We start from the raw sequence: 19,429 nt of genomic DNA, 5'->3' as shown, positions 1-19,429 counted from the left end.
TCACATTATAATCACACATAATGATTTCAACTATAAAAATCAATTGTTAAATCAACATCTACTGACCAACAAACAAACTTTTAACTCAAATTACTTCCCAAAAAGCAGTTACAGATTAGTCTTAAATACAGATTAGTCTTAAATACAGATTAGTTTTAAATACAGATTAGTCTTAAATACAAAATCTGTGATTGTGGAATTAACTGGGAAAATATTACAACAAACAAATCATATGATAGAATATTTAAGAATGAAATAAAACGAACCACTAAACGTATTCGACGTTTATAATAAAGGAAGTCTGAAGAGTGACAACCACAGAATTCTGGCGCCACATCTCAACTGATCCACACACCAATCACACAGGATTATTGAACTGCCCCCAGAGAGTAAAAAAACGAGATCGTGTCGTTCATTACCTGTGTGGTATGGGAGACATTTTGATTTTTTTTTTCTAGTCTGTGTACTTTATCTCTGAAAGTTGAAGACGTCGCACGTGCACGGTGGATCAAAGTCTGTAAGTCGTCAGAACAAAATTACTCAGGAAGTATAGATAGTAAAAGTATAGAATTAACTGTTTTTAACCTGTAAAGATATCAAGTCACAGATGTGAATATTTTGTTTTAATTTATTTAATAGTTTGGAAAAATACCATAAAGAATTTTCTTAAGAAATAAATCACAATCAGATATTTTATACCATGACGAAAGTCCATTAGTCTCTGATGACAGATATTGTTCACTGGATTAAAAAAAAAACAGTGTAAACCTTCAATACATACTACAGTGTTATAACTTTAATATATACTACAGTGTTATAATTTAAATACATACTACAGTGTTATAACTTCAATACATACTACAGTGTTATAACTTCAATACATACTACAGTGTTAAACCTTCAATACATACTACAGTGTTATAACTTTAATATATACTACAGTGTTATAACTTCAATACATACTACAGTGTTATAACTTCAATACATACTACAGTGTTATATATCTGGTATAATATATGCTGTTTTACTCCAAAGCTGGGTTTTTCTATGATTTATTGATTAGAAATATTGTATTATTGATTATCTGATTAATTAAGTTGTCAATGTCTTTGTATATTTATGGTACAAGACATAATTGTGATACTTAATCAGTTATTAATACACCATGTTAAACTGTCAGTTATTAATACACCATGTTAAACATTGTCAGTTATTAATACACCATGTTAAACATTGTCAGTTATTAATACACCATGTTAAACTGTCAGTTACTAATACACCATGTTAAACATTGTCAGTTATTAATACACCATGTTAAACATTGTCAGTTATTAATACACCATGCTAAACATTGTCAGTTATTAATACACCATGCTAAACATTGTCAGTTATTAATACATCATGTTAAACGTTGTCAGTTATTAATACACCATGTTAAACATTGTCAGTTATTAATACACCATGCTAAACATTGTCAGTTATTAATACACCATGTTAAACATTCTCAGTTATTAATACACCATGTTAAACATTGTCAGTTATTAATACACCATGCTAAACATTGTCAGTTATTAATACATCATGTTAAACGTTGTCAGTTATTAATACACCATGTTAAACGTTGTCAGTTATTAATACACCATGTTAAACGTTGTCAGTTATTAATACATCATGTTAAACGTTGTCAGTTATTAATACACCATGTTAAACATTGTCAGTTATTAATACACCATGTTAAACATTGTCAGTTATTAATACACCATGCTAAACATTGTCAGTTATTAATACACCATGTTAAACATTGTCAGTTATTAATACACCATGTTAAACATTGTCAGTTATTAATACACCATGTTAAACTGTCAGTTATTAATACACCATGTTAAACATTGTCAGTTATTAATACACCATGTTAAACTGTCAGTTATTAATTCATCATGCTAAACATTGTCAGTTATTAATACACCATGTTAAACATTGTCAGTTATTAATACATCATGTTAAACATTGTCAGTTATTAATACACCATGTTAAACTGTCAGTTATTAATACACCATGTTAAACATTGTCAGTTATTAATACACCATGTTAAACTGTCAGTTATTAATACACCATGTTAAACATTGTCAGTTATTAATACACCATGTTAAACTGTCAGTTATTAATTCATCATGTTAAACATTGTCAGTTATTAATACACCATGTTAAACTGTCAGTTATTAATACATCATGTTAAACATTGTCAGTTATTAATACACCATGCTAAACTGTCAGTTTCCTTCTTGTTGACGTCAGAGAATGATGTTCATACATATCTGTGTTTTCCAATATGGATATTCAATTTAAAATATATATAATATTTAAATTATTATTTAGTCTTCATTACTTTCTAGGTAGTATCGGGTCTGACATGGACTGCTGGTTTGAGCTCGACTCAAAATATATGGGCCATGGGTTCAATTCATCTACCATTCTCGGCCTTCCACCCACTGCGGCGTTATTACAATGTAACGATAAGTTCTAGTATTCGTTGTTGGCGGTGTGTGTTGTTGTTTAGCTGCCCTCGCTCTAGTCTATCACTGCTAAATTAGAAACGACTCGAGCAGATAGCCCTCGAGTTAGGTTTGCGCGAAACTCACAACAAACTATATTTACATATCATTTCTTACAATTCTCGTTTAATCAACTACCACATGTTATCTTTCTGGTTTCTTGAGAGAAAACACGACGTAACTTTCGTGGGCCTCGTTTGAATCGTCTTCAATGGCCTTTCATAAAGATAAACCAATTATATGATTACGCTCTCCTCAAGTGAAAACGAGACATTTTGCCTTATATGCATTTGAATGTGATTCACTTAACAGTGGGGTTGGTGAATAGTTAGTAATAGCAATGAAACATTAACTTCTCTGTACAGGTGTCAACAAAACATGTCTTGTACTGTCAACTTGTCTCTTGTAAATATTTATTTGCTCGACGGCATATTCTCTGGTAAGGTGTATCCAGCAAAACAGACAGACCTAAAGCTCTTTACCAATTCCACACGGGCCTAACAAGTGACTTTTGTAAAGATGTTCCAGTTTCCGTGGAAACACGACTTTACTAAACTGTCGTTCTATCTGTTCTGTAGACAGTCAAAAGTGGGTAAACAATCTACAGTATGGAACATATGAATACCAAAGTATAAATAATAATGACGTACAGACGGATACTGTGTAAATAACCTACACAATAGAGAATGTGTCGTGACGTAATGGTTAATGTGCAGGGTTATGGACTTGAAGAGCCAAGGTTCGAGTTGAGATGTACTTTTCAACATCTCTACACTTTTACTTGTGAGACAGTTACAGTTGTCACAATCAATCCTATTATTAGATTATAGTAACTAATCATTTGTCGGAGCGTGCTTCTGAGGTTTTAACGAGTTCAACATATTACAAAGAAGTATTTTAAAAAATTACTTGAACATTACTAATAGGAACATGCAGTAATGTATATGTAGTGAAAACTGTATTTATTCACATCTGTAGTTGAGTGTATTACCACCATGTGGCGCTATTCCTACTGTTTACTACGGTGGGTGGTAATAACTAGCTGCCTTCCCTCTAGTCTTACACGACTAAATTAGGGACGGCTAGCACAAATATCCCCCGTGTAGCTTTGCGCGAAATTCAAAAACAAACAAACTCTTCACACACATATGCTTGCCATTTTAACCCCCGATGGATTTCTCTATTTTTTATCTCTTAAATTCTGCGCATTAAAGTTGGCTGCTTCCATGGATACGTCGGCTAATGTTAAAAAGGAAGAAAGCGAGTAGAGCATGATCACCATGGGTAATACAGGTTTTAATACTAGTATGGTAAATTTAAATATTGTTACCATCAAATGAAATCTCCCACTTCATCAAGATAACATTAGATAAAATTCTGTTTCTAACTCATGGGGTTCATATGAATTAAGTTTTTTTTTTCCCCTTCTAATTAATGTTTTTTTAATTTTTTTATAATTAATTTTATGGAACAGTTGCAATTAAATTAGTGATAGAAAGCTACTTTTATTTCTACTCGGAATGTGTTGCTTCATAACTCGTGGTTTTATAATCGTCTCTTTGTTTTAAAACTTTCTATAAATCATGATCTTACAGACCAAAGGGGGAGGCAGCGAGCTAAAATAACCCCCTCGAGTAGTGTGGTTCTCTTGTCGCTCTCATAATGCGCTCACGGAGTGTGTTTTTTTAGATAACTGGAAGCAAACCACAAACCTCCGAATTCAAAACTCGAGCGTGCTAGCCACTAGTCCACACCAGCAAATTTTTAAATTGTTTTTATCGTTTCATTTAAATATAAATTTCACTCTAATTCATTACTTACTATTAATTCATTCAGTTATTTTATTATTAATAAAGTTTTAGTGACGGGAAACCAAAACTCTTAATCTCAAGTCAGCTGTTTGTTGTTCAGCGTAAAACTACAAAATGGGTTATCTATATTGTGCTTATTATAGTAAAACTACAAAATTGGTTATCTATATTGTGCTTATTATAGTAAAACTACATAATTGGTTATCTATATTGTGCTTATTATAGTAAAACTACAAAATGGGTTATCTATATTGTACTTATTATAGTAAAACTACAAAATGGGTTATCTATATTGTGCTTATTATAGTAAAACTACAAAATGTGTTAACTATATTGTGCTTATTATAGTAAAACTACATAATTGGTTATCTATATTGTGCTTATTATAGTAAAACTACAAAATTGGTTATCTATATTGTGCTTATTATAGTAAAACTACATAATTGGTTATCTATATTGTGCTTATTATAGTAAAACTACAAAATGGGTTATCTATATTGTGCTTATTATAGTAAAACTACAAAATTGGTTATCTATATTGTGCTTATTATAGTAAAACTACATAATTGGTTATCTATATTGTGCTTATTATAGTAAAACTACAAAATGGGTTAACTATATTGTGCTTATTATAGTAAAACTACATAATTGGTTATCTATATTGTACTTAATATAGTAAAACTACAAAATGGGTTATCTATATTGTGCTTATTATAGTAAAACTACAAAATGGGTTATCTATATTGTGCTTATTATAGTAAAACTACAAAATGGGTTAACTATATTGTGCTTATTATAGTAAAACTACAAAATGGGTTATCTATATTGTGCTTATTATAGTAAAACTACAAAATGGGTTATCTATATTGTGCTTATTATAGTAAAACTACAAAATGGGTTATCTATATTGTGCTTATTATAGGTTTCGAAACCCAGTTTTCTTAGAGTTATAAGCTTTCAGGTTTATCGTTGAGCTATTCTCTCATCAACGAAAAGTGGGATTTACAATCACTTTATAACACCTCTATGTCTGAAAGCGCGAGGATATTTAATGACGGAATTCAAACCCACGACCAGTACTGCAACGGGCCATGTTAGGCCTAGAACAAGCAACAAACCTTTGTTAGGCCTAGATCAAGCAACAAACCTTTGTTAGGCCTAGAACAAGCAACAAACCTTTAACGATAGTTTCAAGAAACAACAGTATATTAAATATGAGTGAATATGGGTAGAAAGATAAATACACAACCATGAATAAACGGAGTCCAGGTTTCTGGGCATTTCTACAGAATAACGAAATGTTTTCCGCTGTGGATTGTTCCGTTTAGAGTCCAGTGGTTCTTAACATTTCTCATGTCTTATCCCCTGAGACTCTCCAGGGTATTACCGTGATCCCTATAATAATTTTTGCAATGGTGAACTTTGCGTAAAGGTAGAATAAAACAAAACTATATAAAGATCCTAATTTATTGAAAATGTTACAAATAAATGCTACAAGTGCTAAACAAATACAAAATCCATGGAATTACTGAACATCATACGAAACCCACTTATTCACTCAGTGTGAGGGTTAATATATATATATAATGAGAAAATATACTAAATACGATAGAAACTTTGATATTTAAATTTTAAGTTCGATGTATTAATATTATATAGTTAAAAAAAAATTAGACAATTCTAAACGTTGTAATATATGAAAATTTTTACTCAAAATTAGACAGGTGGCTGCGCAACAAGCATCTCGAAGCAGTTCAACTGCCATTCAGCGTGTTTCTCATTGGTGGGCAGTTACAGGCACTTATCACAAAAATTAGAAACTGCTCCGTGATTTCCCCAATAATTCCCAAACTATCCATGACCCTCCGAGAAACCACAAACGACCCCCAGGTTAAGAACCACTGGTTTAATGGAACAAAAGTAAATACGATATATTATTGATAATAGTAAGACTTAACTTACCCTTTTGCTTTATATTACTTCTCACGATGACAAAACTTTGTTTCTTTCCAGGACTCAAATCGTTAAACACCACAAAAGAAACAAAGATGAAGCGAACCGACATACTCTGAAATGAATATTTGCACAAGAAAGTTCGAGGTTTATTTACGTTTTCGTTTTCAAAACGAACATAACGAATTAGCTGGAACCGTTCTCACATACGAGTAAACCATGATTTAAAAGAGGAACCGTTGGAAACTAAAGCAGCCAACTGTTTCAGTTCTCAAGACGATCCAATAAGCTTCAAGACTTGGATTCAGTGCCAGTGTTTGTCTTCAGATAGATCTCGTGTCTTTGCCATGTGAATAACACCTCGTACGATACTTATATCTGACCCTAACATTCGTCTTCTCCCTCACAGGGAAGTTTGTAAGATTTAAGAACAAAGGTAACTCTGGGTAGAATTTTTCGCTATTATGCCCAATTATTGACGTAAACGGATGATATAATAAGAAGAAACGAAAGAAAATAATAAAAAATGATTTCTACAAACGTGATGTCTTTCGTGAAAAAGGTACGTAATTACGTGTACATAACTTTGTACTGCACACAATCAGCTAGAATCTCTTCAGTTCTCTACTGATAGAAAGTTACTTCTTACATTTTTAAAGCTCTATCACCACAAATTACACATCCAAATTATGAAATATACAAAAATTCCTCTTAAACTTTAAAGAACGTTTATTATTAGCTTTTCTACAGTCGATAAGTTTGTTTTATATTCCACAGAAATTATTAAAAATCTAGTGTCTCTGGTATCTCTATTGTAAATCATAAAATAATATTATTTTATCACAACTTGTCTTCACTACAGTATGATCATGTTTTCACTACTTGTTTTCACTACAGTATGATTATGTTATTCTCTACTTGTTTTCACTACAGTATGATTATGTTATTCTCTACTTGTTTTCACTACAGTATGATTATGTTATTCTCTACTTGTCTTCACTATTTTAACGTTATTGTTTTTCACTACTTGTCTTCTCTTCACTATAGTTATAGTTTTTTACAACTTGTGTTCACTACAATAAGGTTATATTTTTTCACTGTTTATTTTCACTACAGTATGATTATAGTTCTTCACTACTTGTCTTCACCACATGATGGTTATATTTTTTCAGGACTTCTTTCACTATTTTATGGTTATGGTTTTTCTCTACTTGCCTTCTCTACACTATTTTTATTGTTTTTCACTACTTGTCTTCACTATTTTATGGTTATTGTTTTTCACTATTTGCCTTCATTATATAATTGTTATAATTTTTCACTACTTGTCTTCACTACACTATTGTTATAATTTTTCACTAACTGTTTTCACTACAGTATTGTTATAGTTATTTCCTACATGTCAATACTACACTATTGTTTTAGTTTTTACTAATTCTCTTCACTACACTATTGTTATAGTTTTTACTACTTGTCTTCATTACACTATTGTTTTAGTTTTTACTAATTCTTTTCACTACACTATTGTTATAGTTTTTACTACTTGTCTTCATTACACTATTGTTTTAGTTTTTACTACTTGTCTTCACTACACTATTGTTATAATTTTTCACTAACTGTTTTCACTACAGTATTGTTATAGTTATTTCCTACATGTCAATACTACACTATTGTTTTAGTTTTTACTAATTCTCTTCACTACACTATTGTTATAGTTTTTACTACTTGTCTTCATTACACTATTGTTTTAGTTTTTACTACTTGTCTTCATTACACTATTGTTTTAGTTTTTACTACTTGTCTTCATTACACTATTGTTTTAGTTTTTACTAATTCTCTTCACTACACTATTGTTATAGTTTTTACTACTTGTCTTCATTACACTATTGGTTTAGTTTTTACTACTTGTCTTCACTACACTATTGTTATATTTGTTCACTAATTTTCTTCATTATTTTATGGTTATGTTTTTCACTACTTGTCTTCACTATACTGTTGTTATATTTTGTAATAACTTGTCTTCACTATACTATTGTTATAATTTTTAATTACTTCTCTTCACTTCACTATTCTTGCAGTTTTTCACTACTTGTCTACACTATTTTATAGTTATGGGTTTTCAATAGTTGTCTTCACTACACTATTGTTATATTTTTCACTACTTGTCTTCACTACATTATAGTTTTAGTTATTCACTACTTGCCTTCCCTACACTATTGTTATAATTTTCACTACTTGTTTTCACTATTTCATGGTTATGGATTTTTACTACTTGTTTTCACTATTTCATGGTTATGGATTTTTACTACTTGTTTTCACTATTTCATGGTTATGGATTTTTACTACTTGTCATCACTGTTTTATGGTTATGGTTTTTCACTACTTCTTTTCACTGCACTATTATTATATTTTTACTACTTCTCTTCACCTCACTATGGTTGTAGTTTTTCACTACTTGTCTTCACTACACTATTGTTACAGTTTTTACTAATTGTCTTCACTACACTATTGTTACAGTTGTTACTAATTGTCTTCACTACACTATTGTCATAGTTTTTCACTACTTACCTTCACTACACTATTGTTATAGTTTTTCACTACTTGTCTTCACTACACTATTGTTTTAGTTTTTCTCTGCATATCTTCACTACACTATTGTATATTTTTCACTATTTGTCATTACTACAGTGTGGTAATAATATTTCATTACTTATCTTCACTACAGTATTTTTATCGTTTTTCATCACTTGCCTTCTCTACACTATTGTTATAGTTTTTCACTACTTATCTTTACTTCACTATAGTTCACTATGATCATGTTTTTTACCACTTGTCTTCACTACAGTATGACTATGTTTTTCTCTACTTTTTTTCACTACAGTATGACTATGTTTTTCTCTACTTGTCTTCACTACAGTATGATCATGTTTTTCACTACTTGTCTTCACTACAGTATGACTATGTTTTTCTCTACTTGTCTTCACTACAGTATGATCATGTTTTTCACTACTTGTCTTCACTACAGTATGATCATGTTTTCACTACTTGTCTTCACTACAGTATGATCATGTTTTTCACCACTTGTCTTCACTACAGTATGATTATGTTTTTCTCTACTTGTTTTCACTACACTATGGTTATAATTTTTGACTACTTTTCTTCACTATTCTATGGTTCTAGTTTTTTACTACTTTTCTCCACTACACTATTGTAATAGTTTTTTATAACTTGTCTTCACTATTTTATGGTTATGGTTTTTCACTACTTGCCTTCTCTATACTATTATTATAGTTTTTTCTACTTGTCTTCACTACACTATTTTTATAGTTTTTCTCTATTTCTCTTTACTATTTTATGATTGTAGTTTTTCACTACTTGTCTTTGTATTTTTTGGTTATGGCTTTTCACTACATGTCTTCACAATTTTATGGTTATGGTATTTCTCTCCTTCTCTTCACTATTTTATTGTTACGGTTTTTCACTACTTGTCTTCACTACACAATTGTTATAGTTTTTCTCTAATTCTCTTTACTATTTTATGACCATAGTTTTTCACTACTTGTCTTTACTATTTTATGTTTATGGTCTTTCACTACGTCTTCACTACACTATTGGTATAGTTTTTCACTACTTGCCTTCACTATACTATTATTATAGTTTTTCACTACTTGCTTTCACTATACTATTATTATAGTTTTTCACTACTTGTCTTCACTATTTTAGGGTTACGGTTTTTCACTACTTGCCTTCACTACACTATTGTTATATTTTTTTACCACTTGTCTTCACTACACTATTGTGTTAGTTTTTACCTACACTGTTGTTATAGGTTTTCAGTACCTGTCTTCTCTACAGTATGGTTATAATTTTTCACTGCATATCTTCACTAGAGTATTGTTATAGTTTCTAAATAGTTATCTTCACTACTCTATTGTTATATTTTTTCACTATTTGTCTTCACTAGAGTAAGGTCGTAATTTTTCATTACATATCTTCACTACAGTATTTTCATAGTTTTTCACTACTTGTCTTCTCTACACTATTGTTATAGTTGTTCACAATTTATCTTCATTATTTTATGGTTATGATTTTTCACTACTTGTCTACACTATTTTAAGTTTATGGTTTTTTACTACTTGTTTTTACTTCACTATTGTTATAGTTTTTCACTGCTTGCCTTCACTACACTATTGTTATAGATTTTAGTACTTGTCTTCACTACACTATTGTTATAGATTTTAGTACTTGTCTTCACAAGACTGTTGTTATAATTTTTCACTACATGTCTTCACCATTTTATGGTTATTGTTTTTCTCTGCTTATTTTCACTGCAGTATTGTTATAGTTTTTCACTACTTGTCTTCACTACACTATTGTTTTAGTTTTTCACCCCTTGCCTTTACTACACTATTGTTATAATTTTTCACTATTTTATACTTATGGATTTTCACTACTTGTCTTCACTACAGTATTGTTATATTTTTCACTACTTGTCTTCAATATTTTATGGTTATAGTTTTTCAGTACTTGTCTTCACTACACTATTGTTATAGTTTTTAACTACTTGTCTTCATTACACTATTGTTATAGTTTTCACTACTTGCTTTCACTATACTATTGTTATAGTTTTTAACTACTTGTCTTCATTACACTATTGTTATAGTTTTCACTACTTGCTTTCACTATACTATTGTTATAGTTTTTCACTATTTGTCTTGATTACGCTACTGTTATTGTGTTTTCACTAGTTTTCACTACACTATTGTCAAAAATTTTCACTGCTTGTCTTCACTATTTTCTGGTTTTAGTTTTTCACTACTTGCCTTCACTACACTATTGTTTTAGTTTTTCACTACTTGCCTTCACTACACTATTCTTTTAGTTTTTCACTACTTGCCTTCACTACACTATTCTTTTAGTTTTTCACTACTTGCCTTCACTACACTATTCTTTTAGTTTTTCACTACTTGCCTTCACTACACTATTGTTTTAGTTTTTCACTACTTGCCTTCACTACACTATTGTTTTAGTTTTACACTACTTGCCTTCACTACCCTATTGTTTTAGTTTTTCACTATACTGTTGTTATAGTTTTTCAATATCTGTCTTCACTACAGTTTGGTTATGATATTTCACTGCTTGCCTTCTCTATACTGTTGTTATACTTTTTTACTTCTTGTTTTCAGTACAATATGGGTATAATTTTTCACTACTTGTCTTCAATACAGTATGGTTATGGTTTTTTCAATAGATTATGAAAAGTTCTGAACCAGAACCTGGAGGTTCTTCTGGTTCAATACATACGTTAAAACAAACATTGACATCAGGTCTTCAAGAAATGTCATTTGGACGAGCTAGTACGTCTACAAACAAATCAAGGAAAACAGTGACTTCACGTCTTACGCCACAAGAGAGGTTAATACTCCGGAACGTTTGGAAGAAGAATGATGAAATAGAAGAAGAGCCTAGGAAAGCAAGGTTTGTCTTCTTCATGTAATTGTTTTTACACAATCTTCAAATTACGTTCCAGTGAAATTTTAATTTGCATGTGTTTACATGTGACGTAATCAGTTATGTGCTGGTCTTGTAAAGATTGGGGATGATTTTCCCTAACGACCCGCGAATTTTTACCTCTATTTTATTGTTATTAGTGTAGGCTTATTTCATATATTTCACAATTAAACAACAAATTTACGAACGTCACTCTTTATACAAAGCTCGTTATAATAAATCAAGTGAATTTTTAGTAATTCTCAAATTATATTAACTCATTGTAAACTGTTTTCTCAAGTCTGCCTAGGCCTATGGAACCTATAATCCATACCTCTCCGGCTAGAGAAAATTGTCGAATTTGTCGGAAACACATTTCAGAGAACGAACAGAGCAGAGAATGTGACGAATGTGGTCAGCACGTGTGTGAGGACTGTGCTTCTTATTCAAGTGGCTGTACAGACAATTCACAGGTAAATATTAGGTATCTAAGCAGCGTCTTTAATCGCAAATGTTAGGCTTAGTCGTCACATAGATCGATGGACTTAACACTATAGAAATGTATTTTTATGACGGCTAGTATGGATATTAAAACTTTAATTAAAATAAAGTACATAACAACGTTTCAGACTTCTTAGGTCACCTTGAAGTTAACAAATAATTAACGTCGTAAAATTTGTGTCTGACAAAAGAAACGCCATATTAGGTCAACCATCATGGTGCAAGCACTGGTGATATAGGCTGCCTTCACTGTGCGTTGTGGTAGGGAAAAAACAAAAACAGATAAAACTGAAATGCGATTTTAGACACTTAAACTATAATGAGCATGTTAATAACACGTATTTAGAATAATCTGCAGTTTGTAGTGGACTTATTTGGGAAAGTTAAGACTTAATAATTTCATTTCTTCACCAAATATCGACAGTAAAATCGTAATATTTCAGAGGAATATAGGCCTAAGAATGAAATGTTAGAAACTAGTAGGTTATTAAATTTAAATGTTTGGGTTTCATTATTATTTTATTCAAAGACTAGTTATCCAATAGAAAAATTAATAGTTTTTTAATTCTTAAAACACAAATATATCCTAGAAGTAATGTTAAAAAACTTAAAATACTTTATAATTTAACTGTTTATAAAAAATTACTTATGAATAGATCGTCATTTCAATTTAACATTACCAATATTATTCTCGAGACTATAGTTTAAACTGCTTTGTTAATTCAACCGAAATCATCCAAGTTTGTTATTTCTTTTGCTTACAGGAATGGAAATGCAGTTTTTGCAGAAGACAGGAAAGCCAAGGTCGTGTTGCTATAGAACTTCCACCAGGGTCGGGAATGAATCGGGTGCCCTCAGTCCGTCGAATGGTTAATATTTCCTTTATACATTTATTTGTTACCTCTTTTTATGTCCTATTTTTTCAATCTCATTTTCTATGGAATATAATTATGAAATGGTAGGTTCAAATTATAAGGTTTTGTATTTTCTTTTAAAAAATTGTCTTTTAAAAAGGTAAAGCCAGGCATTGAATCACTGTGTGTATTTGTGTATGGGGGATGAACACAATACTGATAATGGTGAACATGGATTAGAAAACAAAAAATATACACAACAAACGTTTCTACATCATACCGATAAAAATATCTAAAACGTAGATCATTATCGTGCTTTAAATACATCAAGCTAAACGTATGACTTTATAACAATGTTAGTATTGTGTGGTTTTACTTACATCAAGCTAAACGTATGACTTTATAACAATGTTGGTATTGTGTGGTTTTACATACATCAAGCTAAACGTATGACTTCATAACAATGTTAGTATTGTGTGGTTTTACATACATCAAGCTAAACGTATGACTTCATAACAATGTTAGTATTGTGTGGTTTTACATACATCGAGCTAACCATATGATTTTATAACAATGTTAGTATTGTGTGATTTTACATACATCAAGCTAACCATATGACTTTATAACAAGGTTAGTACTGTGTGGTTTTACATACATCAAGCTAAACGTATGACTTCATAACAATGTTAGTATTGTGTGGTTTTACATACACCAAACTAAACGTATGACTTTATAACAATGTTAGTATTGTGTGGTTTTACATACATCTAGCTAAACCTAGGACATTATAACAATGTTAGTATTGTGTGGTTTTACATACATCAAGCTAAACGTATGACTTTATAACAATGTTAGTATTGTGTGGTTTTACATACATCAAGCTAAACGTATGACTTCATAACAATGTTAGTATTGTGTGGTTTTACATACATCGAGCTAACCATATGATTTTATAACAATGTTAGTATTGTGTGATTTTACATACATCAAGCTAACCATATGACTTTATAACAATGTTAGTATTGTGTGGTTTTACATACATCAAATTAATCGTATGACTTCATAACAATGTTAGTACTGTGTGATTTTACATACATCAAGCTAAACGTATGACTTTATAACAATGTTAGTATTGTGTGGTTTTACATACATCAAGCTAAACGTATGACTTCATAAAAATGTTAGTATTGTGTGGTTTTACATACATCAAGCTAAACGTATGACTTTATAACAATGTTAGTATTGTGTGGTTTTACATACATCAAGCTAAACGTATGACTTCATAACAATGTTAGTATTGTGTGGTTTTACATACACCAAACTAAACGTATGACTTTATAACAACGTTAGTACTGTGTGATTTTACATACACCAAGCTAAACGTATGACGTTATAACAATGTTAGTACTGTGTGATTTTACATACACCAAGCTAACCGTATGATTTTATAACAATGTTAGTATTGTGTGGTTTTACATACATCAAGCTAAACGTATGACTTTATAACAATGTTGGTATTGTGTGGTTTTACATACATCAAGCTAAACGTATGACTTTATAACAATGTTAGTATTGTGTGGTTTTACATACATCAAGCTAAACGTATGACTTTATAACAATGTTAGTATTGTGTGGTTTTACATACATCAAATTAATCGTATGACTTCATAACAATGTTAGTACTGTGTGATTTTACATACATCAAGCTAAACGTATGACTTTATAACAATGTTAGTATTGTGTGGTTTTACATACATCAAGCTAAACGTATGACTTCATAAAAATGTTAGTATTGTGTGGTTTTACATACATCAAGCTAAACGTATGACTTTATAACAATGTTAGTATTGTGTGGTTTTACATACATCAAGCTAAACGTATGACTTCATAACAATGTTAGTATTGTGTGGTTTTACATACACCAAGCTAAACGTATGACGTTATAACAATGTTAGTACTGTGTGATTTTACATACACCAAGCTAACCGTATGACTTTATAACAATGTTAGTATTGTGTGGTTTTACATACATCAAGCTAAACGTATGACTTCATAACAATATCAGTACTGTGTGGTTTTACATACATCAAACTAACCTATGACTTTATAACAATGTTAGTATTTCGTGGTTTTACACACATCAAGCTAACCCTATGACTTTATAACAATGTTAGTATTGTGTGCTTTTGCATACATCAAGCTAAACGTATGACTTTATAACAATGTTAGTATTGTGTGGTTTTACATACATCAAGCTAAACGTATGACTTTATAACAATGTTAGTATTGTGTGGTTTTACTTACATCAAGCTAAACGTATGACTTTATAACATTGTTGGTATTGTGTGGTTTTACATACATCAAGCTAAACGTATGACTTTATAACAATGTTAGTATTGTGTGGTTTTACATACATCAAGCTAAACGTATGACTTTATAACAATGTTAGTACTGTGTGGTTTTACATACATCAAGCTAAACGTATGACTTCATAACAATGTTAGTATTGTGTGGTTTTACATACACCAAGCGAACCGTATGACTTCATAACAATGTTAGTATTGTGTGGTTTTACATACATCAAGCTAAACGTATGACTTTATAACAATGTTAGTATTGTGTGCTTTTGCATACATCAAGCTAAACGTATGACTTTATAACAATGTTAGTATTGTGTGGTTTTACATACATCAAGCTAAACGTATGACTTTATAACAATGTTAGTATTGTGTGGTTTTACATACATCTAACTAAACTAGGACATTATAACAATGTTAGTATTGTGTGGTTTTACATACATCAAGCTAAACGTATAACTTTATAGCAATGTTAGTATTGTGTGGTTTTACATACATCAAGCTAAACGTATGACTTTATAACAATGTTAGTATTGTGTGGTTTTACATACATCAAGCTAAACGTATGACTTCATAAAAATGTTAGTATTGTGTGGTTTTACATACATCAAATTAATCGTATGACTTCATAACAATGTTAGTATTGTGTGGTTTTACATACACCAAACTAACCGTATGACTTCATAACAATGTTAGTACTGTGTGGTTTTACATACATCAAACTAAACGTATGACTTCATAACAATGTTAGTATTGTGTGGTTTTACATACATCAAGCTAAACGTATGACTTCATAACAATGTTAGTATTGTGTGGTTTAACATACATCGAGCTAACCATATGATTTTATAACAATGTTAGTATTGTGTGATTTTACATACATCAAGCTAACCATATGTATTTATAACAAGGTTAGTACTGTGTGGTTTTACACACATCAAGCTAAACGTATGACTTCATAACAATGTTAGTATTGTGTGGTTTTACATACACCAAACTAAACGTATGACTTTATAACAATGTTAGTATTGTGTGATTTTACATACATCTAGCTAAACCTAGGACATTATAACAATGTTAGTATTGTGTGGTTTTACATACATCAAGCTAAACGTATGACTTTATAACAATGTTAGTATTGTGTGGTTTTACATACATCAAGCTAAACGTATGACTTTATAACAATGTTAGTATTGTGAGATTTTACATACATCAAGCTAAACGTATGGCGTTAGAACAATGTTAGTATTGTGTGGTTTTACATACATCGGGCTAACCATATGATTTTATAACAATGTTAGTAATGTGTGATTTTACATACATCAAGCTAAACGTATGATGTTATAACAACGTTAGTACTGTGTGATTTTACATACACCAAGCTAAACGTATGACGTTATAACAATGTTAGTACTGTGTGATTTTACATACACCAAGCTAACCGTATGATTTTATAACAATGTTAATATTGTGTGGTTTTACATACATCAAGCTAAACGTATGACTTCATAACAATATCAGTACTGTATGGTTTTACATACATCAAACTAACCTATGACTTTATAACAATGTTAGTATTTCGTGGTTTTACACACATCAAGCTAACCCTATGACTTTATAACAATGTTAGTATTGTGTGCTTTTGCAGACATCAAGCTAAACGTATGACTTTATAACAATGTTAGTATTGTGTGGTTTTACATACATCAAGCTAAACGTATGACTTTATAACAATGTTAGTATTGTGTGGTTTTACTTACATCAAGCTAAACGTATGACTTTATAACAATATTGGTATTGTGTGGTTTTACATACATCAAGCTAAACGTATGACTTTATAACAATATTGGAATTGTGTGGTTTTACATACATCAAGCTAAACGTATGACTTTATAACAATGTTAGTATTGTGTGGTTTTACATACATCAAGCTAAACGTATGACTTTATAACAATGTTAGTATTGTGTGGTTTTACATACATCAAGCTAAACGTATGACTTCATAACAGTGTTAGTATTGTGTGGTTTTACATACACCAAGCTAAACGTATGACGTTATAGCAATGTTAGTACTGTGTGATTTTACATACACCAAGCTAACCGTATGATTTTATAACAATGTTAGTATTGTGTGGTTTTACATACATCAAGCTAAACGTATGACTTCATAACAATATCAGTACTGTGTGGTTTTACATACATCAAACTAACCTATGACTTTATAACAATGTTAGTATTTCGTGGTTTTACACACATCAAGCTAACCCTATAACTTTATAACAATGTTAGTATTGTGTGCTTTTGCATACATCAAGCTAAAAGTATGACTTTATAACAATGTTAGTATTGTGTGGTTTTACATACATCAAGCTAAACGTATGACTTTATAACAATGTTAGTATTGTGTGGTTTTACTTACATCAAGCTAAACGTATGACTTTATAACAATGTTAGTATTGTGTGGTTTTACATACATCAAGCTAAACGTATGACTTCATAACAATGTTAGTATTGTGTGGTTTTACATACATCAAATTAATCGTATGACTTCATACCAATGTTAGTACTGTGTGGTTTTACATACATCAAGCTAAACGTATGACTTTATAACAATGATAGTATTGTGTGGTTTTACATACATCAAGCTAAACGTATGACTTTATAACAATGTTAGTATTGTGTGGTTTTACATACATCAAGCTAAACGTATGACTTTAGAACAATATTAGTATTTTGTGGTTTTACATACATCAAGCTAAACGTATGACTTTATAACAATGTTAGTACTGTGTGGTTTTACATACATCAAGCTAAACGTATGACTTCATAACAATGTTAGTATTGTGTGGTTTTACATACACCAAGCGAACCGTATGACTTCATAACAATGTTAGTATTGTGTGGTTTTACATACATCAAGCTAAACGTATGACTTTATAACAATGTTAGTATTGTGTGGTTTTACATACATCGAGCTAACCATATGATTTTATAACAATGTTAGTATTGTGTGATTTTACATACATCAAGCTGACCATATGACCTCATAACAATGTTAGTACTGTGTGGTTTTACATACATCAAGCTAAACGTATGACGTTATAACAATGTTAGTACTGTGTGGTTTTACATACATCAAGCTAAACGTATGATGTTATAACAACGTTAGTATTGTGTGGTTTTACATACATCGAGCTAACCATATGATTTTATAACAATGTTAGTATTGTGTGATTTTACATACATCAAGCTGACCATATGACCTCATAACAATGTTAGTACTGTGTGGTTTTACATACATCAAGCTAAACGTATGACTTTATAACAATGTTAGTATTGTGTGGTTTTACATACATCAAGCTAAACCTAGGACATTATAACAATGTTAGTATTGTGTGGTTTTACATACATCGAGCTAACCATATGATTTTATAACAATGTTAGTATTGTGTGATTTTACATACATCAAGCTGACCATATGACTTCATAACAATGTTAGTATTGTGTGGTTTTACATACATCAAGCTAAACGTATGACTTTATAACAATGTTAGTATTGTGTGGTTTTACATACATCAAGCTAAACGTATGACTTCATAACAGTGTTAGTATTGTGTGGTTTTACATACACCAAGATAAACGTATGACGTTATAACAATGTTAGTACTGTTTGATTTTACATACACCAAGCTAACCGTATGATTTTATAACAATGTTAGTATTGTGTGGTTTTACATACATCAAGCTAAACGTATGACTTCATAACAATATCAGTACTGTGTGGTTTTACATACATCAAACTAACCTATGACTTTATAACAATGTTAGTATTTCGTGGTTTTACACACATCAAGCTAACCCTATAACTTTATAACAATGTTAGTATTGTGTGCTTTTGCATACATCAAGCTAAA

The 19,429-nt window shown here is 30.6% G+C and overlaps 1 protein-coding gene across 1 annotated transcript in view; it reads left to right on the top strand.

Moving 5' to 3' along the window:
• Positions 1–19,429, top strand: part of LOC143241759 (uncharacterized) — a 132,175-nt gene that overhangs the window by 52,889 nt on the left and 59,857 nt on the right. Inside the window, exons 2-5 of the mRNA XM_076484981.1 lie at positions 6,377–6,878; positions 11,565–11,791; positions 12,105–12,276; positions 13,069–13,173. Coding sequence (XP_076341096.1) covers positions 6,843–6,878; positions 11,565–11,791; positions 12,105–12,276; positions 13,069–13,173 — 540 coding nt within the window. The 5' untranslated portion in view covers positions 6,377–6,842. The remainder of the gene's footprint in view (positions 1–6,376; positions 6,879–11,564; positions 11,792–12,104; positions 12,277–13,068; positions 13,174–19,429) is intronic.

Source organism: Tachypleus tridentatus, unplaced genomic scaffold (genome assembly GCF_004210375.1).
Source record: "Tachypleus tridentatus isolate NWPU-2018 unplaced genomic scaffold, ASM421037v1 Hic_cluster_1, whole genome shotgun sequence".
NCBI lineage: Eukaryota > Metazoa > Arthropoda > Merostomata > Xiphosura > Limulidae > Tachypleus > Tachypleus tridentatus.
Note: the sequence above shows the minus strand (reverse complement) of the source record. Positions and strands in the feature narration are given on the sequence as shown.